At 44.6% G+C, this 27,977-nt stretch overlaps 1 protein-coding gene across 1 annotated transcript in view; it reads right to left on the reverse strand.

Moving 5' to 3' along the window:
• Positions 1 to 7,846: 7,846 nt before the first annotated feature.
• GALNT18 (polypeptide N-acetylgalactosaminyltransferase 18) overlaps positions 7,847 to 27,977 on the reverse strand; it is a gene marked incomplete at its 5' end in the record, with an annotated part of 66,389 nt that continues 46,258 nt past the window's right edge. Inside the window, 2 exons of the mRNA XM_009073792.1 lie at positions 7,847 to 8,326; positions 16,420 to 16,584. Coding sequence (XP_009072040.1) covers positions 8,180 to 8,326; positions 16,420 to 16,584 — 312 coding nt within the window. The remainder of the gene's footprint in view (positions 8,327 to 16,419; positions 16,585 to 27,977) is intronic.

The raw sequence follows: 27,977 nt of genomic DNA on the forward strand, positions 1-27,977 counted from the left end.
CTGCAATTCCTGGGCAGAACAGAGCATAAGAACTGCAGTTTGTACTGATGTGCAGAGTTCAGTCATAGATTATTGGTCTATTAAGGATTCTAGTGACAGCAAATGTTCCTGAGTTCAGTCAGTAAACTCACACTGTTCTGAAGGTCTCCTGTTCTTTCAAACAGCAGGAGAAGAGTCTTAACTCTCTCTGTAAGATGTGGGAAGGGAGGGTAAGGTGAGAGTAGGCCATGTACCATGGCTGAGCTCACATACAGTCTCTGGCAGAAATTTTGGTGAGGCATTTTCTCCTGCTCCTGGCATAGGATTGGCAGCTGTGCCACTGCTGCAGCAATGAGGCACACAGGTCATAGTGAGGCAGAAGCAATGGAATATTTTGGCAAAAGACTATTAATTTTCTTGCATGTGTTGGACCAGGCTGGAAGTGACTGAATTTCCTCTCAGTTTCTGCATGTTCTCCTGCCCATCTCCTGATGGTACCCACTGCTGGTCTCGGGGGGCTGGCAGCCCTTGCCCAGAGGGAATGCAGAGGCACCTGAGTGTCAGTACAGCTTTATGTGCAGTTCCTCCCTTGGAGCTGCTTTGTGGCTGTGCAGAACAGCGGAACAAATGAGAATGTGTGGCACCTGTAAGCTCTGCTTCTCTGGCTTCCTGGGGTAGGCAACCACAGAAAACATGAAAAAGAATATTGAAACCCCTTTTAGCTTTGTGTTTTCTAATTATTAGTGCTGGGGTTCAACGTTTAGCTCGTGGGAATTAAACCGCGTGAAGATTGGTTTTTCTAGCAGAGTTCAGATTGTGTGTGCCACTCTGTTGTTGTAATCCCTGGGGCTGTGCAGTGTGGCTGGCAGGGGTGGCAGCAGCACTCTGCTGTGCCCAGCTCGAGTGTCAAATGTCCTGGTGCTTGGTGCTGGCTGCATTTTATCACCAGTAGCCACAGCTGCTCTCCTGGCACAGTCACAGCATTTCCAGTTGTAGACCAGTAGGTTTTCAAATTCTGTCTGCTTGGATTTTTAACAGTGGCTTATTAAAAGACTGTACATCTGGGAGAATGAGGGATGAGTGAACTGTGGCACTCTGGTTATACTTTTGATTTCTGTTTTGTGATTTTTTTTTTCTTTAATTCCCTTTGATCCTATCATATCTTTGCATGTCAGTGATTGTGCACAGACAAAAAAACTAGCCAGATACTTCATTGTGTTTGGGAAGCACTAAGTAATCTATTCTAGCTCTTAGAACAAAGTGGCATAAAGCAGAATTTGAACTACAGTTTTTAGTTATTTGTTTTGTAATGCCACTAGCAGCTGTTCCTGGCCAGGGCTGTGCAGTCAGAGTCACCCCGTGGCAGAGCAGAGCTGGCTTACAGTGCCCTCAGTGTGGGAGGCTGGGGCTGCTGTTTCAAGATGTTCAGGTAGAAAACCAAGCCAAATGTCTTACTGGAATGGGAGAGGAATAGAATCTATTAAATGCTCACGGCCTGAGTGGCTGCAGCCATGGCCAAAGTTAGATGTGGTGACTAACAAACACTGTGAGGTCAGTTCTCCAAATGCCTTAGAAGGTGTCCAGACAATCAGCATTGAAAAAACTCAGAGCCAACAGCAAGGGGCCAAATTAGCCACAGTGTAGCTAAGGAGAATTTCCCTCAGCATGGATTTTTCTGGGCAAAATCAGTCTTTCTAAAAAGACCATCTTCATGTCCATGGCAGCACTCCAGCTGCTAGCTGCAGTGTCTGATACCTGGCCCTGGTACTCTGGCACAGATGTTTTGGCATGGTAGCTATAGGGACATGCTGCTGTTGTGCCTCAGGGCCCCTGAACCCTCTGACTCACGATGAAGTGCTGCACAAAGCCTCTGTGGGTGAGCAGAAATGGTGGGAGCAGCAGCTCTGGTTTTTCTTCATGAAGTATAGTTCCACTGCAATAGCTTAGAAACACCGTGATAAAATACACTGAAGAGAGGAAAACCCTTGACAGGCTGTTTGAAAAAGGTGTTGTTAGGAAAGTCATTGCCCTGAAAGTTGGGGAAATGAGCTTTTCTTCCTCAGAGGGAACTGCCACTTCAGTGTGAGTGGTGTTACTGCTGATGGGAAAACAGGCACATCTCCTCTCCAGCTGATTCTGAGCAGTGACTGGACCTGTGAGAGGGTTCAGAGGACACAGCTGCTCACATCTTCAGGAATTACATCCCACAGTTCTGTACCTAATAATTTTTTGGTGAAGTTGAAGATTGAAAAAGTAGCTAAGTGCAGTGGAGATATTTTTCTTTCTACAAAGATACAGATGTGCTAAGCAAAACCTAAGTCATGGCAGGACTCAGGGTTCAATCAACTAACCACTGAAATTAAGCACCTCATTTCTTTTCAAGTAGTCCAAAACTCTCCTATACTTATTAACATCATTTTTACTGAGGTTTTCCTTACAAATTTCCCTGGAAGTCCTGGTAGACTAGTAATTTCCACATACCACACCTGCAGGTGGTGTTTGGTTTCACAGAAAGCTGCAAAGACATGTTGAGCAGTAGAAATCAGTGGCTAAACCCTGAAGGTTTCACTCAGGCCTGAGCAGGAATTCAGAGCAATGCAGCTCAGTGTTCTATTGTTCCTTTATTTATTTATAAACTGAGACCTAATCAGGACTTCTCCAGAAACACTTTAACCCTTATAATGCCATCGAATGCTGCTGTTCATAAACAGTCTGAATTTGGAAAAAAATAGATAAAAAGGTTTACTTTAACCTTTTTTCCCCCCTGCCTAATTATATCCAGTCTCTGGATCCCAAGGCTGAGACATTGACACGTGTCCTTTTTTAGTGCTTAATCTATGCTAAGTGTAAATACTTGATTATAATGCTCTAAAATTAAGTTCAGCATTGCTGTGAAATTGCTGTGGTACCAAAATGGTCAGCAATTATGAGGTGTCAGTTCTGAAAAGGCAGATGATTGCCAAGTTCAGAGAGCTGTGATGCTCCATCTTATAATTACTTAACATCATTAGAGAGATGATTATGGAATAGCACTAGAGACCAAATCCTCCTGTCCATCCTGGGCTCTTGCCCAGCCTGTCTGCAGGAAAACTGAGTGGTGATTTGCAGATTGCTTGTTTGCCAAAATGTGGCATCCTCACTCAGCAGCAAATGGCTGGAATTGGGCACATGAGCCTCATGGGCTGAAAGCAGCAGCTCAGTCTGGGGGGTCAGGGAAGTGTATTTATGAAGTGCTCGTGGTGTAGGAGGCAGTAACACGAGCAGTCTGAGCTGGGAGTGCACCTTGGACAGCACAGACACGAAATCCAGACAAGCTGAGGAACCTTTCCTTGGGTACTGTTTCTGTTGGATTGGCTGCTGGGAGCAGGTTTGTAGGGAGCAACAGCTCGAGCAAGTTTTGTCCCCTGGGTGGTACAGCAGTGGCTTTATGTAAATACATATAGTGATAAAATCCCACGAAGAAATTCCTTGGGATAATTTGTTGGGGAGTTCCTCCCAGAGGAGGTCATACTGGAATGCACAGGCTGTGGTGACTGAGCAGTTTTCAGAATGCTTCAGAGCCTGCAATGGTGTTTGTTTGTTGTGTGAGCTCTGTGAAGTTGTCTGAGCACCTGTGGGAGTGGGGGCAGCAGAGCTGGCCCAGATTCCCACCCTGTCAGGACAGTGTTTGCAGAGCTGTGATGTTGCTGTGAATCCCAACTGGAGCCCCAGCTGGAGGCTGAGGTGCTGGCAGGTCCTGAGGGACATGAGCTACACCTTTCTCAAGGTGCTCTGAGTAGACACAGCTCAGCACTAAAAAACACCTGCAAGATAATCACAGATAATTGCATTTTGGCCTTTAAATACAGTCATAAATAACCAGGAGGCTGTGCTAGCTCCATTTCCTCAGTGACCAGCTGTTAAACAGGTTTTATTCTTCCACAGCTTTGCAAAGATCAGTGTGCAGCCTTCTCCTCCTGTCTCAGACTCTTTGTAAGCACTACTCAGACCAAACACCTCAGCAGCTGTGGCACAGCTCTGCCAGTCTGAGACTCCCTCCTAGCCATGGAACTGCAGATTGTTCTCTGATCTAGAATCTGTCACTCCGTGTTTCCCCTGCAAGATTTGTTCCCCTGTGTCTGCACCCTTGGCCAACAAACCTTCTCCACTGTCTCTCTGACCCTTTCCAAGAGGGAGGAAGAAGTGTGTACATCATTTTCCCTTCCTGGTCTGCAGCATCTGTTGGAGGCCAGAACAGCTGCTGTGGTGGCATTCCCTGTGTGTCGAGCAGAGTGGGAACATGGGATCTCTGAACAGTGCACTCCAAGAAAGACAACAGAAAGCCAAATTCAGCTCCTGCCCCTTGTGACAGTCTGGTGTGGACAGAGCTAGAGGGAAACACTCTGATCCCTGTGGTCAGTGTTGCCTTGTGCAGAACACAAACACCTGTGCAGTACGAGGCATTTCCCCAAACTGGTGGATGGTATCTCTTGCTGGAATTCGTGGGGTTGTGTCTGTTTGTGGGCTGGAAGCTGGAGAGGCACAGACCAGGACCTGAGGCATTAATTAGAAGTGTTATTTTTCTGAGCAGTAAAATGCAGCCCCTTTTATTCTCTGAAACACGTGCTGGAGGGTGCCAGTGTTCAAAGAACTCAGCCTCTGCTGAGCAGTAATGAAGACATTGTTAGTCTGTGGACAAAAAGGAAATCGTATGCCTTACTACAATTCCAGTTAAAAGCAGTTGTTATGGCAACTATTGCAGTATCTTTATCAGTATTTCTGCTGCACTGTTTGGGAGAGGCAGAAATCTCTTGCTCAGCCACGTGTGACTGACAATGGGAGACCAAGATGAGGATTCTGGTGATGTTTGAGGGGAACCTTCCCTGGGGCTGGGGAAGCATGGGTGACCCACAGATGCAGAGAGGGGATCAGAACATCTTCCCAAAGCTCTGGGTGCCTGGAAGGCCTGGCTGGAGTGCAGCCCTCTGGGTCTGCTCAGCAGTTTGGTGTCTCCATGTGCTGCTCCCAGGGAGGTGTGATGTGTCTTTACTGCAGGCCCAATGGTCCTACCCAGGTGTCTTACCAGAGTCAGACAAAGCTGTTGCCTCTGTGCTTAATGAGTGATTTAGGAGCACTGCAGTGTTTGTCTCACCTCTGTGGGTGCCTCAAGTGTAACACCATTAGCTTTGCCTTTGGATGTTGTAGTTTACCTGCAGACTTGTGTGTTTGGCTTCAAACCAAACTTCAGCTAGAATTTATTTTTCCCTCAGTGTTCTTTTTATCAGTTGGTTGTTCCCTTTTATAAGTTTTCAGCTTTGTTTTACAGTATTTTGCAGTGGTTATTACTTCAGGAGCACCTGGGGAGGTCAGAAAGGTGTTGTATACACAGAACTGTTGGCACATATCCTGCCAGAGGGATTTCTGCTCAGATTTTACAAGCAAGGGTAGTGCAGGTGCTTTTTCTGAGCTAAACACTGCACACCTGTAAGGTGCAGAGTGGACAAACAGCTCAGGTCAGCAACAGCTTTTAGCATCAGGAGCTCAGCACTTGACTAGAGGAAAGACAGAAAATGCTTGGGTTGAAATTCCACAGCTAAATGAGTATCAGCACGTCTGGCTCATCATACCTGGCTTTGTGCTGCCTTTTATGTCAGGAAATGAACCAGCTTTAGGCAAACATGAGCTGTCTGGTCAGCCTTGTCATCTCTTCTGTGTTGTTGTTCTGCACCTTCATTCTAGCTGGATAATTGCCTCTCTGCACTCTGTTCCTTCAGCCATGAGCTCCAAAGGACCTTTGTGATTGCAGAAAAAAGTTCTGGTTTGCTTTTTGACTTACAAGTCTTACATGCTGGCTTTACTTAGATGAGAAGTTCTAGACCACTTGGAAGAGTCCTCCATCATGTTAATACCACTTTTATAAAGATGCTAAACCATTGACTGTGTTTCACCAAATGCTGTGTGCTAACCAAACTTTTCTGTTGAGTCAAAGAACTAGAGAGTGGTCTCAGATAAGTTTAGGAGCCAAATGTCATTGACTGTGTGGAGTCATCTTTGGCAGTCTGTTGATTCTACAGTGCCCTTACCAGGCTTGGTATCGAGGTGGAGAGACAGAGTGGATCAATAGGCCACAATTCAAACAATAATCAAGAGTCAGGTTTTAATAACCATATTCCTCCTGGAAATTGTGCCACTTTGCAGGTTGTCACACAGGAATTCATGTACAGGAGAGAATGATGGTGCTCAAGCTAATTTGATCATCACCTAATATTAATCTTTCATGAAATGGCATGAGAATGTTTTCTATAAATCAACTGATCACTTCTGCAGACAGTCTGAAGTCTAAGTGGACAGACTGCACCAGTCAAACCTGACTTGTGTCAGCTTAGATATGCACAATGTTCTTCTCAGACGATGAAAGCTCCGTGTGCTTCAGGCTTTCCTGGGAAGCATCAGTCAAGGATTTAATACCTGAAAGCATCACTATAAAGAAGAATTATTATTTAGATTGGCCATCCTTGGCAGCAGTTATTGATTGTGAGAGCAAGTTGGTAAAGTCATGCCATGGGAAAATGAAGTGATATAAGTATGAACTGGTTTAAATCTGAAGTGCATTTTGAATATTTCTGTCTCTCTGCTAACACATTTGGGAGTGAGAGACTTCTGTAACTCTGACTGCTAAATGCACAGAGCTCTCAGGTTCAGATGTCCAGGCACAGCAGACACTGGAGCAGTGACAGGCACTGCATCCAGCTGCAGGCAGGAGGCTCAGGGCCCTCACACAGTCTGACTGTGGCTTCAGAGTCATTCCTCTGATGCTTGGACTACTTCTTAAGAATTCGAAAGTGGTACCTGCCAGAAATTTGAAGTTACTCTTGATGCTGGTTTTGTGGCTTGGTGATGGTTTTTTTTTTTTCCCTTTGTCTGATATGTACCCAGGTAAAATGGCCTCAATGGCAAAACAAGTGAGGAGCAGTAAAAATCAAGGTTATTCACTTCTCTAGCATAATGATGATCTTCCTTAATCTCTAAATAAAATAAGCTCTCTGAATTGCTGCCAAGTCTGACTAGATATGTTAAGCATAAATCTTAAAGCACAGGATGTGTTTTGGAAAGTTGCTGTCTGTAGGGTAACTTTTAAATTGTGTCTCTGCAGTGTTGATGTTGTACTTTTTCAACTGTTTAGAAAGGAATTCTGAGCATCCAGTTCCCTTTTGTGCAGGTTTCCAGTGGTGTGTGAGCTCTTCCCGTGGGTAGAAACCAGAGGCTCTTTGTGGAGCTCGGGGTGTGTGTGGGGGATCCAGGACAGTCCCTCAGTCAGTGTGTGTGTGTGGACATGCACGGGGTGAGTTGTGCCAGTTAGCAGCAGGATGGGCACAGCAGGTTCCATGGTGCTCCAGGATTTGGTGCCAATCTTGGCCCTGGGCTCGGGTGAGAACCACACAGTGATCCTCAGACTGTGGGCAGTGGCAGTGATTGCTCACTGGTTATCTGAGATGATCTGTAGACATGTTTGGGACAGAAAATTATAAAACAACTAAATAACAAAAATAGGATGCACAGAACACCCTCAGTAGCAGAGGCTGAAGAGCAGAATGTAACCTGTGGTGGTTGTTTTGAATTGAAATGAGTGACTTTGGTCAATGTTGTCTGCAGCAGAACAGTCACAGCTGGTATGGAAATCATTGGCACTTCATTTCCTACCTGTGTTTTCAGAAAATGGACAGATCTTCCTGAGGTGAGCTCTTGTCATCACTGCCTCTACTCCTGGTGTGAGTCAGGAGAGCACTGAGGCTCAGCAGCATTTGCTGAGATCAGACTTGGGTTAATGGAAACAAGGAAACCAGCACTTCCCTTCAGAGTGGATTATTCCCATGGAGACAGCCAGACAGTAATAGCGTTTGGACTTTTTTATTCAATAAAATTTTGAGTTATAAATATTCTCCATTTGTTCCCTATTTACAGCTGTAAAATATTTTAGGATAGCCTACCCATCACCTCTCACTCAATGTCTCTATAAATGCTGTGAAAACATCATCGAGAATTAAAAATGTCTTGATTTCAGCCCACAAACCCAATTTCTACACACTCACAAAATCAAATCAGACAAAAAGGAGGAGGGGAGGGATGGGAGGGATGGGGAGCAAGAGGGATCCAGTACAGCAGGCGCCAATGCAGGATTTGCTACACGGTAGCAGAAGAAATGGGTACAAAATCTAGTCTGCTACGTTGGCAAGTTTCTCAGGACATTTGTGATAGACCAGCGCTGCCCAGTGCATTTCTGAAGGACCAGCTGAAATCCAAACTCGTTTTCACTGTTCTCCTGCAGCTCCAGGCAGCGCTTGGATTTTCGGTTCTGGATAGGACCTCCCTTTAGAGATGGAAAAAGAGAGAAAAAGGGGCATTAAACACTGACCTGGGCTCTGTTGCTGCTGTGTGGTATTACAAATCACAGACCATTGCAGTGTCCACCTGCACAAATCCACTGCTGCTGTGGAAACAGGTTGGTCAGATCTGAGCTGAGCACTGAGGGTTCCTCTGGCCCAGGCTGCTGCAGTCCCTGGTGCTGCCTGGAGCAGCCTCCAGTGCCTGGTTTCCATGTCAGCAGTTTGGATTGCTGGAGTGGAGCTGTGTTCCTAGCCAAAGCTCTCTGTGCCTCAGGTCCCTGGACTGGGACTCTGCTGCACCTCTGAACTCCAAAAGGTCAGACAGGCCCAGTGCCTTGGCCAGGGGTGTAAAGGAGAAAAGGCAAAAAATTGGTTTTTCTTTGAATACTCAAACGTGTTTTGTGTCTGTTGCTAATCCTCAGTGTTGATTCTCTTTTCAGCTGGATGTGCTGTAGAGAAGCTCTGCCCTGTGAGCTGCAGAGAGTTTCACATCCCCAGAGCTGTAATGCAAGTAAGTACAGGTCTCTGTGACATTACATCCTGGTGCAGGTGACACAAATTACATTGTCCCCCCTTTAAAGCTGTTTGCAGTTGGTTCTTTCACCCTCTCCTGTCTAATGAGGGTAATAGATAACTTGTAGTGTTAACACTCCCTCAGGTCACACTTCCTGCTCCACAGTGCAAAGCAGAACATTTTAATTCCTTTGCTGCTACTGTGCTTTCTGTAGACCTGCTGTAGGTGAGAGGTTTCAAGTCCTTCACTAAAGTAGACTTTGTCCAGTAACTTGGCATTTGAGGACATCACTTGGTGTGCCTGCAAACCACAGGCAGAGCCATGGGAGTCTGTTAACAACCAACTTTCAGAAGGAGCAGCACGTTGCAAGTACATATTTATCTATTCCAGATCAAAGCTAATAAGCTGTGCAAAGTAACTTGGTCAGTGTTTGCTGAGCTGCTCTGTGGTTTTTGTTTTGGTCTGTTGGGGGTGGAGAATGCTCAGTGCTCAAACCTCCTCTCCCCCTGGTCCTGCAGGGTGTCTAGTGGGCTGGGTCCTCTCTGGAATGTGGTTCCTTGCAGAGCTTAGCTGAAAGCTGTCACAGAGTTTCTGGAGTGTCAAGAAGACCTCCCAGCTGGAGGTGTCAGCACTGCTGAAAATCAGGGACAGCTATTTTTAACGAGTTATTCTTCAGTGTACGCTGTTCCTGGCAGAGCTCAAACCTGCTTTCTGCTCATCACATTAAAGCTCATGTTACTCTGCCTAAAAGAGGCAAAAAAGAAGTGCTCTTGCCAACTTGCCCAAGCATGGGTCTGTCAGGAAAAGGTCTCCAAAGGTTAATCAGTGTAGCCAGTCTCATATCACACAGACTGTATAGATCATTACATTCACTAGTCTATTAATTTTCTATTTGGACCTCAATCAGTGACCCCAAATATTTACATGTTCTCTCTGCCTTTGAGGCAGAAACTCTAATCTTCACTGTTGCTTCAATACATTTGAATCAGAGAGTTATGGTGTGGTGTGTGTGACACAGGTTCTCTCTGCTCCAAACACAACACTTGTTCTTATGCATTTCCCCAAAACACTGGGGTGAATTTGCAGTGACTGTTAGCACACCAAATGTAACCCAAAAGAAAATTGTTCAGGTTTTACAAGACATTTTTTCCTCTCTGATGACTTCTGAATGAATGTGGATGCAGTGAGGAAGTGTTTGTGGGACAGTAATCAATGTGTTGGTGACATTGGCTGATGTAACTGAGCTCAGGTTTTCTGCTTTGGAGTTGTGCAAAGGATATAGGGATATATAACATACAGGTAACTGATTAATTCCTGCTCAGATCTAAAGCTGCACAACACATCTCCCATCTGTGCTCTATGTACATGGTAAATTATAATCTTCCATCAATTAATTTTGACTATTTACACTTAAGTGTTTCTCAGTGAAGTATATTGTTAGCTGTTACTCTCACTCACTTGGTTCCTCATCTATTTGGTATGACTGCTGTGAAATCAGGTGCATTTAACTCCTGTTATGTGTAGCAAGTAAGTTGATTTTCCCAATGCTAAACAAAACTAATTGCTAGGTACAACATAAACAGAAGTGGCATTAGAATAGGGGTCAGCCAGAGCTTTTCTTCAGGAAAACATTTATTTATTTTTTTTTTCCTCCTCAGGTATCCCCAGCACTGACATCCTCCTGCTGCCCCCAGCACAGAGGGACTGGAGACATCCTCTGCCAACAGTTCCAGCTCTGATGGCTGTGTCACCTCTGGGCTGGGACCACTACCCACATGGCTGAGTGAGTGTTCAGCTTTTACAGAACCATAAATGCTCAAGTTTTATATTGCTGCAACAAATTTCTAATACTGCAGCTGTGCCAAATCCACTGCTGCAGCCTCATCTATCACATCTTGTAAAAACCCCTGGGGTGGTCGCTCAGCCTCTGCCAGGCTGTTCCCAGGCTCCTCACAACCCTCGTGGGGAAGGAATTTTTCCTCATGGCCAATCTAAACCTCCCCTGGCACAATTTGAGGCTGTTTCCTCTTGTCCCTCCATCTGGTACCTGGGAGAAGACACTAACCCCCACCTGGCCCCAAACTCCTGTCAGGTAGTTGAGGGCAATAAGGTTCCCCCCAAGTCTCCTGTTCTCGAGGCCAAATAATGACTGAAAATGTTGTTCTAACCTGGCAAACCTCAAAAGCTAATGTAAAGACAACTTCACATTGTTCTTCACCAGTCTTAGCAAAGGTGGTACCTAGTTATTAAGTTCAGCCAGACAAAAAGAAACTCCTTTCAGCACAATCAGAAAACCTGAGATTGTTGTGTGTTCCCCAGGAGAGACAAGATGTTTTCCTCAGACACATACTGACAGATTCCCAGGGAGTTATGAGTTTTCAGGTGAGACCAATGCCTGTTGGTTACTGGGCCATAGCTCTTACTAAAACGTGACTCCTTTGGAAAACAAAAACACTGAACAACATTTTTCTCTAGTGTGTGAGAGTGGTATTCAATTAATCTAGGTTTTCTAGGCTGAACACTCAATATGAAGGAGGTTTAACTGGTATAAACCCAGAAACTGAGCTACTTGCATTGCCATTCTATGCTTATGATTAAACCAGTCTCATGGGACCAGGAAATAAATTGAGTGCCAAGCAAAGAAAATTAAGAAGTGAATTTGCACCAGTATTTGAACTGATCTGCATGTTCTAACAGGGGAGTTTAGGCTCTCTGGGACTCTGATCATGGCATCTAGTTATTCAAAGTGGCTTTTTCCCTAGTAAGCACACAAATCTGATTATTACTGATAAGGAAGGACTGTCCCTGCTGCTGCAGCACAAGCTTTGCACAATTACTCTGACAATAATGGGAATCACCTATTTTTTGTCTGTTAAGCTGAGTGTCACCGCTGGCAGGTTCAGGGTACCAGACTTGATGGCCTGATCATCTCACTGAATAACAAACCCTCTTTTCTTGTCATGTATAGCATTACTTCATCCTTATTTATTTGACTTTCAAGGGAACATTTGTATCATCTCTGCATGGTGGACTGAAGGGTGTTATTTGGTAGCCAAACTTTGCTTGACCTTGTCGCCATTGGAATGAAAGATGCACCTTTTGCTGACTTCATCAGGACAGAGTTTTGTTTTCATCTGAGCAGTCAGAAAACATGTGCTCAAGGCAAACATCCTCCCCTCCTCGTGCTGAGGAGCCCAAGGAGTGATGGGTGCAGTAATTCCCAGTGGGGCCCAAGCCCAGAGCTCTGGTCTCCAGCCCTGGAGGCTGCACCTGGTGAGTGCTGGTTCTCAGCCCCAGGCTCTGGGAACATGCTGCATTTGGCCATCCCTTTCCTGCCTGAGGTGACAATGCTGTGCAGCCTCTTGTCAGCCCCAGCTGCCACCTGCAGCTCTTGGATGGAGTGTCTGGACAGCTGAAACTAGGAAAAATCAAGTGGAACTAGAACAAATAATTTCTTTGTAAATAAATGTGGTGTTTAAAATTATATGCTAAAATATGCAAATAGGGTATCTCTTTTGAAGGAAAAACATGGGTATGTGTTAACTTCCTTTGAATTAATTCAGCACAAGTGTCTTTGGAGCTGAAATGCAGTCCCCAGGAGAGTAAATACTGCATAATGTGATCTGCTAGGAAAGCTTGAAATGCACCCACTAAAAGCTCATTCTGCTGCTGTATTCACACACAAACTTTCTAGCTGGGAAGTTCTACACCTGATTTGCAAAGATTAAAACTTGCTACTAGAAAAATTACTCCAAAGAGAAGACTAAACTGATACAAAGTGATTTCAGTTGCCACTAGTTACAACAATAATTGCCAAGCAAATTTAGCATTAGGTGTTAATACAGTAATATTTGTGTTTCATTTTTCTGCATGTGTTTTACACAAACATTTCCATACTTAAGCTGAATTCAAGACTGAATGCTTTCGGGTTTTTGTACTTCTCAGCACTTCCATTCTGCATGAAGATAGGCCAAGAGGCAGAGAAAAGAAATATATTAATACACCTGGTTTTAAATTCATATTGTCATATTAAAACATGACAAGAATATTAAGCTGCACATGAATTGGGGACAATTTACTAGTGCAGAATGAAAATTGAACCACTATCACTCATGTCTAAGCAGGACAGTGGTTCAGGTTCTTGGCCCCAGCTCTAACACCCTGTGCAGTGATCCAGGGAGTTAAAACACTCTACAGGTAAGAAAGATTTGCTCAAAGATGGGCAAAGAACACCTAACCACAGAGGAAAGTGCTGCTGAGGTGCTGGAGCCACACACCAACCCTGCCCTGGGGCTGTGGGAATGCTCTTTGGGGTCTGAGGTTCAAAACTCACACTGGGCAGCAGTGAGTGTTCCACAACAGCCTCACTGAAGAGCCAGGGCCTGACCCACTCTGTTGGCTCATTTAATTGGCTAATTAGGGTCTGTTTTTCTTTGTTTCTCCAGCAGGATCCAAGTCTGTCTCTCTTGGTGCTCTGAGCAGCAGCACTGCCTCATTATCCAGCTGCAGAGCAGTGTGTGTGTGCCACAGCTACAGCTGCAGAGTGTTTGTGTCCCTTGGGGGTAGAGACACCATGAGCCCAAAGTCCTGATAAATTAGTGATGCTGATTTCCTATCCTGTGGCTCTCAGAGTGGCAGGACCTGAGGAGGCTGATGGGGATCACTAATCCCTGAGCCACACACAGCTCTGCCCAATGTTCCCTGGGTGCTCTGCTGGCCTTGGCTAAGGTGTGGGCTGCAAACTGGAGTGGACATCAGGAGGAAATGAGCTGCTGATTAATGCTCTTAGGCTCTGCCCTCCCTGTGCTCAGCAAGGGGCACGTGAGAGTCTCTGCTTGCTGCACCCTAGAGTGCTGCACAGCCTTCATTTTCATGAGCTAAAGGTGGGCAAGAACAGTTCAGACTGACAGGCAAAGGCCAGAGGCTGCAGGAGGAACAAGATGCAAATGCTTTCAGTAATTTTAAGGTCTGTTCTTTCTTTAGAAAGCTAAACAGTATCTAGTTTATCTGTTATCTAATACCTATTTGAATGAGATGTAAATAGTCATATTTATCTGTGGAATATGGTAACAACTCAGTAACTAATTTGCTTGTCTGCCTTCCCTGTTCCTTCCAAAGCAATTCCTACTGTGCTATTTAGGAACTGATGCACACCACACATACATACTACAGCTGTCAGCACCAACTGTTATTGACAGCTCCTCTGGCTGACACAAACCACCCCCTCCAACCATTCCAGAACTGAAACAGTCCCTGTGCAAACCTCCAGCTCTGAGTAGGATGGGCTAGGTGAACTGTCAGACACCTAGAAGACTTCCCAGCAGAAAACATTTCCAAAATAAACATTTCCCTACGAGAAGACTTGACAAACAGCCTGAACATTCTTGAACAGCACCCAGTCGATGGAATCTTTTCAGGGCTAGTTTACATAATTTGACATAATTACAGTTATAAACACTTGCAGAAGCTTTGGAAGCAAGAATGTCACTGAGGCCTACATTTATTGGGTCTCATTGCATTTGGCAGCTGTACAAAACTGTGGAGCACAGAAATGTGCTCTGATAGCTCCTGCTCTCACACACACAGTGCAAGCTGAGAATGCTCAGTGCAGGTTTGGCCCCTGCAGAAACACCAGCAGTGCTGGTTCCCTGGGCAGCAGTGCACAGCTGGCTGCTGGAGGCATTTCAAATCACAGCAAAAGGTTACATTTTAAAAAAGGACTCAGGGGGGTGTGTGTATACACACATGCTGTAATCAGCTATGTGAATTAATAGCCAATGAAATGATTCTGTAACATGCCTAGAGCAGCAAGGAGGCTCCTAGCTGAGGAGGATCCCATTTTCTGCCTCTGCCATATGGACATGTCTCCAGCTGTGCAGGGAGGAGCCAGATGTTACCTAGCTGAAGGACACATTTTCCCAAAAGCTGAGCAGTGTCCCCTGGCTCAGTCTGCTCTCCAGGGCCAGCACAGCCTGTCCTGGAGCTCCTCACAGGAGTGTGGCACAGTCAGTGTTTCCACATTTAAAACCCTGCACATTTGTGCTGCCATGGAGAGTCCAGTTTGCCAGGTTTACCCTGCTGGCAGTGTGAGCAAGGCTGAACAGGACAACAATACTCAAATGTTACTGGGACACTCTTCAAAGAAATAGGACAATTATACTTTTTAGAAATGGTACAAAACGTGGCGTGCAGGGATGGCTGCAGAGAGAGCCCTGCCATGATGGGACTGGTGTTAAAATTTGTGAGAAGACAAGATTAAAACTTTGTCCTTGGGGAGATGGGATGTCTTTCCAATTCAGGCATTTGAGGTATGCTGTGTGAGTGACCTTTAAAAACACAGATCTGGATTACTTTCAAGGAGAAACACAAATTATGCTAATAGTATGCTCTATGGAGTAGTGTCCAGATGCTAAACTGTATTAACAAGGTCCTAAAATACATGGATTGTGGCTGTTGAAGAAAAAGAAACTAATGAGCTGACAGAAAAGATATTTGCAAACCCACATGGATGTTACAGGAAAATGAAATGCAGGAATAAAATTACCTCAATGATGAGCCTCAGCCTTTGGGCTGGAGAACACAACTGGATTTGTAGGTTCAGAACTGCAGAGGAGCAACTATAGGAGGGCAGGCAAACTCACACCAGACAGGACATACCTGCCAGAAGCTAAATCATGCTCTTGTTTTAGAAAGTAATGTCATTTCATTTCTTGATCCAAAGCAACCGACGTGTCAGTATCTATGGTAAACTTCCATGTTCTTAAACTTACCTTTGGGAAATCTCATCTTCCTCTGAAAGACCAAATTTGACTCTTTAGCTTCCAACCACTGGGACCTGTTTTGTCTTCAGGCTAAGCTGTGATGTCCCTCTGAGGAAACACTGTCGTGCTTTGAGTCACCTTCCCCTTTCTCCTAGCCAGACCAGCCAGAATGCTCTCCATAAACACTACTCACAGAGCAGGTTTTCTAGCCCCAGAACTTTTGTGTCTTCTTAACAGCCTCAGTTACATTTCCAGATCACTTATGACACATGGACACCAGGCCTGGACTCAGTGTCCTACCAGCATTGTCATCACTGTGCAGTCACTCCTCAGCACTCCCTGCACCTCTCTCGTGCTCCCTCACCCCCACACAGAATAGCATTAGCCTCTTTGAGGAAGAACCTGCAAAAGTGGCTCATGATGAGGCTGTTATCACCAGTGACTACCACACTGCTCCCTTTTCTGAGTTGCTGCTTATGACCAAATAAGCAAAAAGATTTCTGTTCCTGATTCCTAAATAGGTTACTTTGCCTTTGACTCCACTGAAGTAACATCATCTGTTTTTGACAGAGATAGTTCTGTCACAGTACTCTGCCTTGAAAGCAAATTGTTTATGGTGAGCTCAGAAAACAGAACATAAGTTCTGTACTCTCCCGAGGGAGCTGACATTGGGATCAAGTGTAAATACACCTTCCTGGCTCTGTGCAAAGGAAAATCTGGGTCTGTTCTGTTAGCAGGTTACAACTCAGATACAGACACAGAGCTTTTAAACTTTCTGAAACATCTGCTGGGTAAGACTTACCTGAGTAAATTGCCAGTAAAGCTTCATTCTCTTGGCTTTGGCATAGCTGCATTCGATGAGCCTGGGCCTGCTGTTGACATCCACCAGGCAGCGGTTGTCGTTGTCGTCGACCGTGGGGCTCAGCACCCCCACGTGGAGCTCCTGGCTGCTCGTGTAATAAACATTCTGCAACAGGAAGCACAGACACCAGTTGTGGCCTCTGGACCACCCAGCACAGTTCCCCAAAGCTGATGGCAAACACAAACTGCTGAGCAGCAGTTGGCTGAGCCTACTGAGCCTTCCCATGGCTTCTGTCACACAGGGAGCAAAGCAACAGCTCAGAGGTTGTTCTAAATTACCCATTAGTGGTACACTGTCATCAACAAGTCACTGTTGGTTAAGCATTCCAGAGGAAATAGGCAAACACAACTGATTGGTGCTTTTTGATTTCTGTTCCCTATGGTCATGTTCCCTGAGTCTTCAAGGAGCAAGACACATCCTCTAGCAGGACTAGAGTTGGCTGTCAGTACTGGGAAGGGGTTTGGTATTCCAGCACATTGTCACCACAAACCATGGCAGAAGGAAACAAAGAGGGATTGCACTGTTTTTCCTGACATAGCAGCCTGGGAACAGCTGAGCAGGCTTGGCTGCAGCTCCGAGGGTCACGCTGCGGCTCGGGGTGGGTGCCAGGGACAGCAGTGTCCTGCAGCCCCCAGGGTGAGCTCTGTGTCAGCCTGTCAGGCTGCAGGTTTCACCTGCCCAGAGCAGCCCCAACCCATAGGCAGCTCCACCAGCTCTTCCTAGTGCCAAAGCAGCTCTGGCTCAGCCTGAGCATCCCTCTGGGCAGAAGCAGTGATGGCTCTGGCTAGAGGAGTTACTCAATAATGTTTCCTGGCAAAACTTTATACAAGTAGAACAATCAAATGCAATTATGCTTAATAGATTTAATTAGCAGTTTGCTGCTTATTTTCAGAGAGCTCAGTCTACCTGCTAATATCACTTCATTTTTCATTGTGGCCCAGTCAGAAAAGAGGTGTGAAATCTCAAATTCTCACCTAGGTAAAGTATGCTCTTACAGATTAAAACCATGCTCATGTTTTATCAGCTCATGTGTAGCCCTATAAACACCAGTTTGCACTTGTGATTTAAGTGAGTGGCTGAATGGGTAAGTGGTCCTAGCAGCACTTCATGAGGATGCTTAAAAAAGCATGGAGCAGCACAGGAGCTGCTTTGCAGCCCATTCCAGCACAACAGGAACAACTCAGGCACTGTTCAAAACACTTCAAAAGACACAGGCAAAACACCTTTTACCAGCACATTTGTTCCTACAATATTGCAGCATCACCGTCAACTGCCACAACAGGACAGACATTCTGCAGTACTTCAGGAAAGGGATTTTGGAGCAGCCACTCCAGGACTGGCCTGGAAGGCCAAATGACTGAATCTTGCTTGGGTGTTGGTGCCAAAGCACAGCAACAACTCCCTAACTAACTCTGTGACAAAATGAGCCTCCTTACATTTCAATTAGGCTCTTCTAGCCCACACTGCTTTACCATCTACTTTTTCCACTACAGCAGCACTGGTACAGCTCTGGCTCCTGGAGGGAGCACACCTCATTACTCACAGGAAGACACGATACAAGACAAGCAAACTGACAAGTTTCACAAACAAAAAGACAAGTATGGCATCATTAAAATAATAAAATGATTCCCAGTGTCACTTTGGTGAAGGCATGAGGTTCAGTCAAGGCACACTTGTTATTTCTTTTAAACAATTTTGTCAAGAACAACAATTATTTGTCCTAAAACGACAGCTAAAAGACAATGAGTGGCAGTTGAGCTGCATGGCCTAGGATTCTCAAAAAATCATCACAGTGACTAGGAACTCAGAGAAAATCTGGTGTGTGAAACATTCACCCCACTGCATTTCAGGTGAGCTACTTTGCTGACTGTTACATGTTCTATTTAATATTCTAAGCCTCACTTTTTCTGAAAAGTTGCCTGATTATCTAGATAGAAAACAACGGAAGTCCAGGTAATTGAGCCAACTCTTTGCCCAGTGACAATATTTCAAGCACCCACATGATGCTGTAGAGTACAGGGAAGGTAATTGAACTCTGCTTACTGGGACACAAATGCTCAGCTTTGGCCTCTCAGTGCCATGTGGAGTTTCTATTCATGAGAAGTTTGCCCTAAAAGGTCAAGTCGTGATTCCCATTGCAATTAACACTGAAATTCCACTGACTTTAAGTGCAATGAGATTTTTGGCTCCAAGTTTATTATTAAACTTTGAAAAGCCACCAGACTTGATAAAGACTTCAGAGCTGAAGTGGTTTGCCAGTTGCAGTAAATTATTCATAGGAGCTGGTTTATCATGTAGCAAAAAGTTACACTAAGATGTTCAACTTAACACAAGATGATTATCTGAAGGATAAATTGCCAACTCCCCACTGGAAGTTTAAAGCAATACACACCAATTTTCAGGCTGAAAGCCATTTGTAATCCTCATGGCAATGTTCCCAGATGAAATCACACTGCAGACTGGAACATGACTCTGCATTTATAATGAGCAAACTTCATGCTCTCCACAGCAGTATTTATGTGCTACTCTGCTCTTGGCATAGTAACTACAGGGATAAGAAACCTGATTCACCACTGGATTCTTCCATCTTTGAACCATATTTTTCTCCAAATGAATCCATGAAGTCAGTTATTGTCAGGAGTAACAGCTAAACACATTAGCTCCAAGGTCTCACAGCAGATTCATACTTGACTACAACTCCAGCTAAAGAGCAGTCAGGTGGATTCAGTAAATCAGGCTTAGCTAACATTGCCATTACTTGGCTATTTGTCTTGTCCCTGACTTTTATTCCTGCATTTCTTGTTACATAAACACATCGGAAAGAACTTTCCAACCCTGATAAGAAAATGCTCCACAGAATCCAAATTCATTGTGAGCAACACAAACACACAACGCTGAGCTAAAAATCAGGTGTTTCCCCATTTCCTGGCCATGAAGGCAGTGGCAGGGGAGGGTGGGCAGCCACAGGAACAGCATCTCTGAGTCTGTGCTGCCCCAGAACACTTACTGCTGGGGAGGGGAAGGTGTAAGAACACATGCTGAGAAGTACACAGAGTTGCCCCTAAGCCATAGGTCAACCCTGAGAAGATTCATGGTGTTTTTCTGGCTACAACTTTCAAACCATTATAAGGCTATTTTACCCATATTGAGGATTTATTCACTATCAAACTTGTCTTGGTGAGGAGCTGACAAACACCTAGAATGCCAAATGTAGCAACACCATGATTTAGACTTTGCAAAGTGTGAGTCACTGTTTCACTTGTGTTCAATTTGTACCTACAGAATTAACACACCAGGATCCTGGGGGTCTGACCTGCTTGCTCTCCTTCAGCCTGCACTGCTTGAGCCCTGACAGCACTGTGTGATAGCTCCCAGGGTGCTCAGGAACCTCAGTGGTACAGGGTGCTGCTGTAAGCACAGGCACAAAGACACAAAAATGTTAACGCTTAATAGAAGAGAGACAGGCACTAAATGCCAGAACCTTTTCTTTTTAATCTAAATTCATGAACCTACAGTTCAGTGCAATACCTAATCCTGGTGTTGCCTACTTTGTATTCTGCTGTGGTTTTATTTACGACAAGCAAACAAAAATCCTGTTCCTTAGGCTTCACGTTCTGAATAGAACTGTCAGTTGTTGGTTTATGTATCTGCTCTCAGGATTCACTGCCATCGTTTTCCTAATGCTGGTAACTACAGGATTCACAGGGCCTGGATAAATGAAAATTGTACCTGATTCACTTCCTAAAGCTTCTCTTGGGTTCGCTCTTATCTCTGCACAAGATCTCCACAGCTCTTTCCCAGGGAATAATAACAGGCAGCAAACAAAATAAATCAGAGCCATTCTGGCCTAGACAACTGTGTCCCTTTTTTAAAAGCCTGTTCTGCCACTTGGTCCCACCTGCATTTTCCTTTACCCTCTCCCACCAGTGCTTCTTTACCTTTCAGTTTTCTTCCTGCATTTCCACAGAATCCCATGTCTGTCTTGCCCTGTTTTCTTCCCCTTCAGCACATGCTCAACCAGCAAACGAACTCAGCCTGGTCCCATGTGCTGATGTCCATCCTTTATACCAGAGTTTGCTCCTTCTGGCCAAATTAAACTCTGAGCTAGTTCACTGCCATCTGTGTATAAGCATTTGGCAGCTCAGCATCAATAAGTTTAAAAGCAGATTTTTTTAATCTTTCCATAGCTAGACCCAAATGCTTCAGATTACTCTGGGCACAGTCACATTCAGGTAATCGTGTTCATTTAATGCACATCTTCATCTGGAGCCTCTTCCAGAGTCACTAGATCTTGTTACACTTTCTCAAGATGCTCTGCTGTCAACATCTTGATCTCCAGAGTGCTGAGGTTCCTCGTTGGTTTTTTGTTTGTTCATTTTGTTTTGCTTTTTAATCCAGTCCTATCATTGCTAATGCTGTACAGGAGTGAGCAGTGACTGTGTCTACAGAGGTCCTTTAATTCCTCTTGTGTTCCTCAAGTGCTGCAATTTTGTGATGGCAACAAGTACAGCCCTGGGAAGAACTCCCAGCTCCCTACAGGTATCCCCTGACTCTTGTGGTACCACACTGACACCAGCACATGCAAATACAGGAAAAATTGCCTAAACTGTAATTATTTTAGTGCTGAAGATAATAAAATGCAGACACTGAGCCTGTACACTAGGACCTCATGCAGAAACTGCAGCTTCGATGCTGCCTGTGCTCGTGAAGAAATTGCAAAGTTCACAGAGCTCTGCAAGTAAAATTGAAATGTGTCTCAGGCTGGGAATACTGTGCTCACATCCCAGAGCTTCCTCTCTGCTCCTGCTTTTCTGTTCCCTGAGAGAAGAGCAAAGAAAAACACACCTGATATATTTCCATCACTGAATGTGCTTTTAGTGCTAATGACATTTGTGAAAGGGAAGATGGAAATGAAGAATGACATTAGAAGTAACCAAGATTTCTTACCATGAGTACTAAAGTCTAAAGATACTTTCTAGACTAGGAACAAATAAATAAATAAATCTGTTTAAAAAGCAGAAAATTGCTGTGATGCCAAGCAGGACATTAATGCCAACTCTGCTGAGTGAGCCTCAGGGCTGTGGCTAAGAACACTGCCAGCTTGGTGTTGTGCCCCTTGCACTAATTAGGCTGCAAACCTTGGCCAGAAATCAAACTGCAAATACCCTGATATTCTGCTTGATTGTGCAAATAGTACAGAACCTCCTCCCCCACCTTGTCTTCATCCATTTCAACTCGTTTCTGGGCTGTTCAGTCTCTGTGTGCAGCTTGGGCCAAGCAGAGGAGGTGCAGCTCTTTGGGGGGATGAGGCTCTGAGCCCAGGGAGGTTGTTCAAATGACCTTCAGCTGCAATAGTAACAGCCAAACTAGCTGCACCGAGCCCCTGGCTGGGAGACACCATGGGCTGGGATGCTAAGCTGCCTCCACCACCAAAGGCAGATTATGTCACAGATTTTCCCCTGCATTTTCTGCCTGTCTTGGGAGCCTTTATTTTATTATCTGAAGCAGATTATCCTCTAAGAGTATCTGCAGGACACAGACCCAAGCACAGAAAGCTCCTGCTGTCTTGCTGCTCAGAATTAATACTCAAACCAGGCACACCAGTCACTCCTAATTAAAAGTCACTGAGTAGTCACAATATAAATAATAGTTCTTTCAGGACTCTTTTAAGTAAATTAATTTTACAATATCCTTTTGATTGTTCCAAACCAACAACAATGACTACTGTTAGCAGCTTTCTAATTTGCATATGAATTAAACACTAATAAGGATTATTACTCTTGTCTATTGCACAATAAACTGTTTAGTGACTTGCACTACTTTGCACAGCTGATTGTCCCTCAAGCACAAATCTGTGCTTTACTGGGGCAGTAAGATTACTACAGGCAATACCTATTTCCCAGAGTGGTTTCTCATGAATTGAGTGTGGCAAACCCACAGAAGTGCAGAGCTAAGTTTAACTCAAAGCCACATTAATTGAACTTAGCTTTTCCCCTAAACCAGACTGGATAAAGCATCAGATTTCCAGTCAACAACCTGCTGGTCCAGGTCTCTCCTTGGTATACACCTGGAGGACAGAACTACAGCCAAGCACAAGTTATTTCCTCCAGCATGGTCCTCCTGAAACCCACTGCTGTTAGCCTCAGGCAGAATCTCAGGGGAGCAGTTTGTCAGTCCAGCACTTGGATTCACAGCAGGAACAAACTTGGGGAGTTAAAGATCACACTACCCACAGTCTTGATAACTCCAGATGAGGTCTCATGGTCTGCTCCAAGCAAACAGAGCCTTTCCTCCTGAACTCAACTGCACTGGCCTTAAAAGCAGCTACCAGAAAACTTTGCAACATTCAAAGACCAATTTGGGAGGTTTCCTCACGCAAACAGATTTTAGGACAAATAAAAAAAACTAAGGCTTCGGTTCAATGTTAATATAAAATAAATTAAACCCCCAAACCAACCCGAAATTCCAAGCTCTGATTTACCATGGTGTACTTCACACATCCTGAGTCCTGTCCCTGTGGTCACAGGCCAAACGCGAAGCAGCACGATCTGTCAAAGCTCCAGGTTTAATGGAGTAATTATCTCAGTTTTCTCTGGTTGTTTTTGCATTTATTTAAGCTTCATGCTATTCTAACAAAACCTGTGAGCTCATAAGCTGCGTTGCCATTTTTAACTTCCCAAGCCTCTGCCATTAGTGAGTCAGTCGACGCAGACCTCGCAGGTTTAGGGCTAATTTCAGGGTTTGAAAGCACTAAAAATAAATGCTGGAATGGAATATGCATGCTGAATAAATCACAGCATCTTAGCCCAGCAAGAGCAGCAAAGCTGCAGTGCTCACAGTCAGAGCAGCTCCTGCTAAACCAGCACAAAGTATTTGGTGCTGCAGCAACATCTGAGTGACTGAAATGCATCCTGAGCCTCTCCACTCGGTGGAGAGCCAGCCCAGCAGGGAGCCTGGCACATCCCAGCTGCCCCCTACAATGTGTGTAATCACCCTCAGAGAGGGGAAAAAAGGAAAATTCCTGAAGAAATGTACCATTATTTTTACAGCTATACCAAAGCAGATTGAAACACCCCACGAGCCCTTTCGAGGGACACCATTCCCCACCTGCTGCAGCCCCCAGAGCCAGTTCTGAGCACTCCACACTCAACTCCAAAGAAGTCCTAGCTGCAATTGCCACTTGGTTGACATGAGTAGACTGAAGAGACAAAGAGGACCATCATTTTTTTCACTCTGCTCCTTCAGCAGTGATATTTCCAGCCATTGATTCTTGAGACCATGCTAAATTAAAGTCTCAGGTATCCTGTGTTTTCTTTTGGGGAAAATACCTCTACTCTGTAAATATATTCAGGTTTAGATGGAACTCAGCTCTTGCTAAGAGCTAGTTTGATTGCTGATTTCAAATAAATTATCTGACAAACACAGCTCTTCCCCTGGCTCACAAATCAATGCAGGTTTTTTCAGAGTTACTCATAAATATTCAATCAACATTTTACATGAACAAATAATTTCTGACATTCTCTCTGCTTCCTGACTGGACAAATGATGGTTAATGAGCAGGAGAAAAAAAAATCCCTTGTTCACAGAAATACACTGTGGATACAACCAGTCCATAAACAGTTCTGCAAATAACTGTGCTCTGCAAGTGGTGAACAATACCAGGGAGGAACTACACCGAGGCTGCACTGCTGCTCAGAATGTGAATGAGTGCTGTGGAACTAACACAGCTCCTGTAATTACAGGGGGAGTTAAATATGCTTTCATGGGCACTGAACTTGGTCCATGAATCCCAAATGAGCCAGTGGATGACTTCAATTAATGGAATGACATAATAAAATGATCAATAAAACTAAAGAAACTATAAAGTGAATCTCCCTGTATTAACTTCCTCCTTTCACAGTTAATCACATATTGTTAAGAAAGTGAGAAACAAAAATCTGACCTTCAGAACTTTACCCCGGTGAAGTAACAAAAGAGACAGTGCAATATCCATCAAAAGGATGTTCAATTGACAACCATCTGACAATTACTGCACCATCAATCTCCCAGTGCTGCACATGTGCTCCAATAACTAGGTTGGGTTTATGCTGAGCTTATATTGTAAGCGACAATTGGTTTTAAAAACTGCTGATTGAACTGCCAATTTGCAATGAGAGGAGATGTCTTTAAAACAGGGATAACTCTGCTAATAGTGACATAATATGCCACACTGATCTCTCCCAAATCAATGCACTCCTGAAACGTGAAAGGCTCGAACAGCATTAGATTGTGAGGCAGGGCAGGTACCCAGCACAGCTGCTCTGCTCCTCCAAAAGAATTCAGCAAAACCCTCCTCAGCTCAGCAAAGAAAGCCCTGCCCCTCTGACTGTGCTCTGCCATCCCACACAAACAGTGCAAATTGCTTCAGTGGCATCTCTGAGGAGACAACTCTGGTCTCCAAGACCAGGGGGCATTGCCAACCACTGCAGAAAGCAGCAGCAGCTTGGTGCTGGTTTGGGCTGAAGTGGAGTTAACTCTTCCCAGTGCCCAGTGTGGGGCTGTGTCTGGGATTTGTGCAGGGCACAGGGTTCATAGTGCAGAGAGGTTTTTGTTGTTACTGAGCAGAGCTCACCCAGAGCCAAGGCCTTTACTGTGTTCTGTACTGCCACATGGCAAGGGAGTTGGGGGTGATGGAGACTGGGAGGAGACACAGCTGGGACAGGTGACCAACCTGCCCAAAGGGATATTCCACACCATGGGACATCATGCTCAGGGTGTGGAGTGGGGGGAGGAGGAGGAAGGGGAGGATGTTTGGAATTTGTCCTCCCAAGGAACCATTCAGTGTGTCAGGGCCCTGCTCTCCTGGAGGTGCTGAACACCTCCTGTCTGTGGGAAGCACTGAATGAATTCCTTGGTTTGCTTTAGTTGTGTGTGCAGCTTCTGCTTTCCCTATTAAACTGTATCTCCGCCCGTGATTCCCATTCTCCCGGTGCTGCCGTGGGGCAGGGAGTGTCTGGGGTTTGGTGGCTGCTGGGGTTGAGCCATGCCAAGCCCCACAAACACCAGTTGCTCTGGGGTGCTGCTCACCAATCTTACTGGGTGTGCTGTGCCCCACTGTGAGTCTGTGCTGAGCTGAGCCAGAGATCACAGGCACTGATGCCTTTAATCAGCTTAGTGTGCAGCACAACACACAGAATCCAGAGCCAACATCTAGTGCCAGGCTGATCAGCTAGAGGCCCAAAATACTTCACCTTCACATTTTCCTACGTTGTGATATTTTAACCTGCCAAAATCCTTTTGACCAAGACTATCCATACAAAATAATCACTGACTATAACACAAGGAAAAAAATTGCCTGCAAACATATGTGCATTTTTATTTCCTAGATGAGAACAGTTCTGAACTGTTGTATAATATTCAGGCTAACAACTCTAATCTCTTCTAAATTAAAACAGTACATGAGAGCTTGAAATGCTCTGATAATTTTAGATTCTCAGGCAGTGCAGTTGCTCTCAACAGTTTGTTTCAATTATATTTTCAATGCAGTTTTTTTTTTTTTACTATAGATATTCTGGGTAAACTGCCTTAAAAATGTAAACTAGGGAGGAATGTTCTTAAAGTGATCATGAGAACCTCAGTAACCATGATTTGAATCTTACAAAATGCAAAAACCAATCAAAAGGAGACATTAAATAGCCTGAGAATCCAATCCCTTGACATTCCACCTGTCCCTCTTCCTGCATCAGCCTCACCTGTTTCACAGACACTGAATAGTGTTCCTAGTCAAACTCTGCAGATGGCAGATGTGTGTCCCTCTCCTCCTGCATCAAGAACAGTCATATCTCCAGCAGACAAGACAACCAGGACAGATGGTAATGATGTTAAGGAGGATTTAGTCCCATGGAAAGGTGACAGAACTCAAGACAAACAGAATAACCCAAAGGCTGAGAGGCAAAGACAACACCTAAAGCAATGCAGAAAATGCACGAGGCAATGATAACATGACACACAAAACAAAGGGAAAATGTTTCATAAATTATTTTTTAAAGACTGTGAGGAATCTTTGGTAATGTACAGCAACTAACCCACAGCAGCAAACAAACCCCCCAAGGGCAGGTGAGCAAACTGCTGTTGGTGGGATGGGTTAACCCTGTCCCTGCACTCACATCCTCTGAGCACCTCACCTTTCCTGCAGCAATGGGGTGAAAGCTGAGTTTATCGAGTCCAGGCAAATTACATCAGATTTTTTGCCAGCTGAAGTTTCTGTTATCCCTGTGGAAATCCTGCTTTACTAGGCAAAAGCTGAGAAACTCAGGGTCTGGCAGCACTTTCTGAGTACCCTTTGACATTACTCCTGATCAGCATTTGCAATCTTTCCTTCCATTAAAGGTTAACTTATGCTTCTCTGTCTTTTCAGCACATCTTCTAATACAAGTAAAATTGCACCAGTAGCTCTACTATAAAATATTAACTAGCACTGCTGTCATAAAAGAGCTCTCACCCATCCTCTGAGATGAGCATTTCCCCTTTATTGAGAGGAATGGCTGACTGAACAGATATGGCATATTACAAAAAATTGCTTTTATTCCTGCTCCACTGAAGTTAGGGGTTTATTTGCTTTTCAAACACATGTCATCGGTGGCACTGGCCAAGTTACCTTTGACTCTTCTGCTGCATCCACCTGCAATAAATGAGCAGCAATTTCTAGGTCAGAAAAATGCTTAGCAATCAGCCACTATTAATTAAAAAAGACCTTTGTTCTCTTAGAGCCTTCCTGGCTCTAAGTTTTCAAGCAGTTCAAGTTCTTAATGTTCTTCCTCATAACACTTGGAAGAACTGAACTACTTTTTGAATTCTTGCTTTCTAACTTCAGCTCCTGGAACCTGAATGCCAAGATTCCTACTGTAGCCAGGTCACTAGTGTCAGAGTAGTATTTTCCTTTTCATTATTCACGCTCACCTCCAGCACTGATCCTGCACACTAGGGAAGAACAGATTCCAGAGCACCTAAGACATTCCCAAGTCTTTCATTCTAGGCTCTCCTATTGAAGCAAAGAAAAAATTTCTTCAAAAAACCCTTTTCTCCAAGACTGCAAAAATCCTCTATGCTTCCAAATGAGAAAAATCAATATTACTCTTATCACACTTAAGGAGAATGATTAAAAAAAGGAAAATAATATACAATGTGAAATGTCTTCACCCACAACACATCCCCAGGAAGGAAGTGTTGTGCTAGGCCAAGCAGGAGTGGCTGGTTTTGGACACCTGAAGCATCTCTGCAGCTCCCTGACACACCTGTCACATGTGCTACAGAGGCTGTAGCTTCAGAAAAGTGTGTGCTGCATTTAGCTTCTCAGGCACAGAGAGAATAACTTGACTTTGAAAGGACTGCAAAAAACCTACACCGGGTTCTGCTTCTCTTGCAAACAAGGTCACAATTTCTATTAACTTTGCTATGATCAAAATCAGGATTTATGCACTGAAAGAAATTAGTGGAAATATAAATAGCCTCACTAAGCT

The sequence above is a fragment of the Acanthisitta chloris genome, unplaced genomic scaffold (assembly GCF_000695815.1).
Source record: "Acanthisitta chloris isolate BGI_N310 unplaced genomic scaffold, ASM69581v1 scaffold1414, whole genome shotgun sequence".
NCBI classification, from domain to species: domain Eukaryota; kingdom Metazoa; phylum Chordata; class Aves; order Passeriformes; family Acanthisittidae; genus Acanthisitta; species Acanthisitta chloris.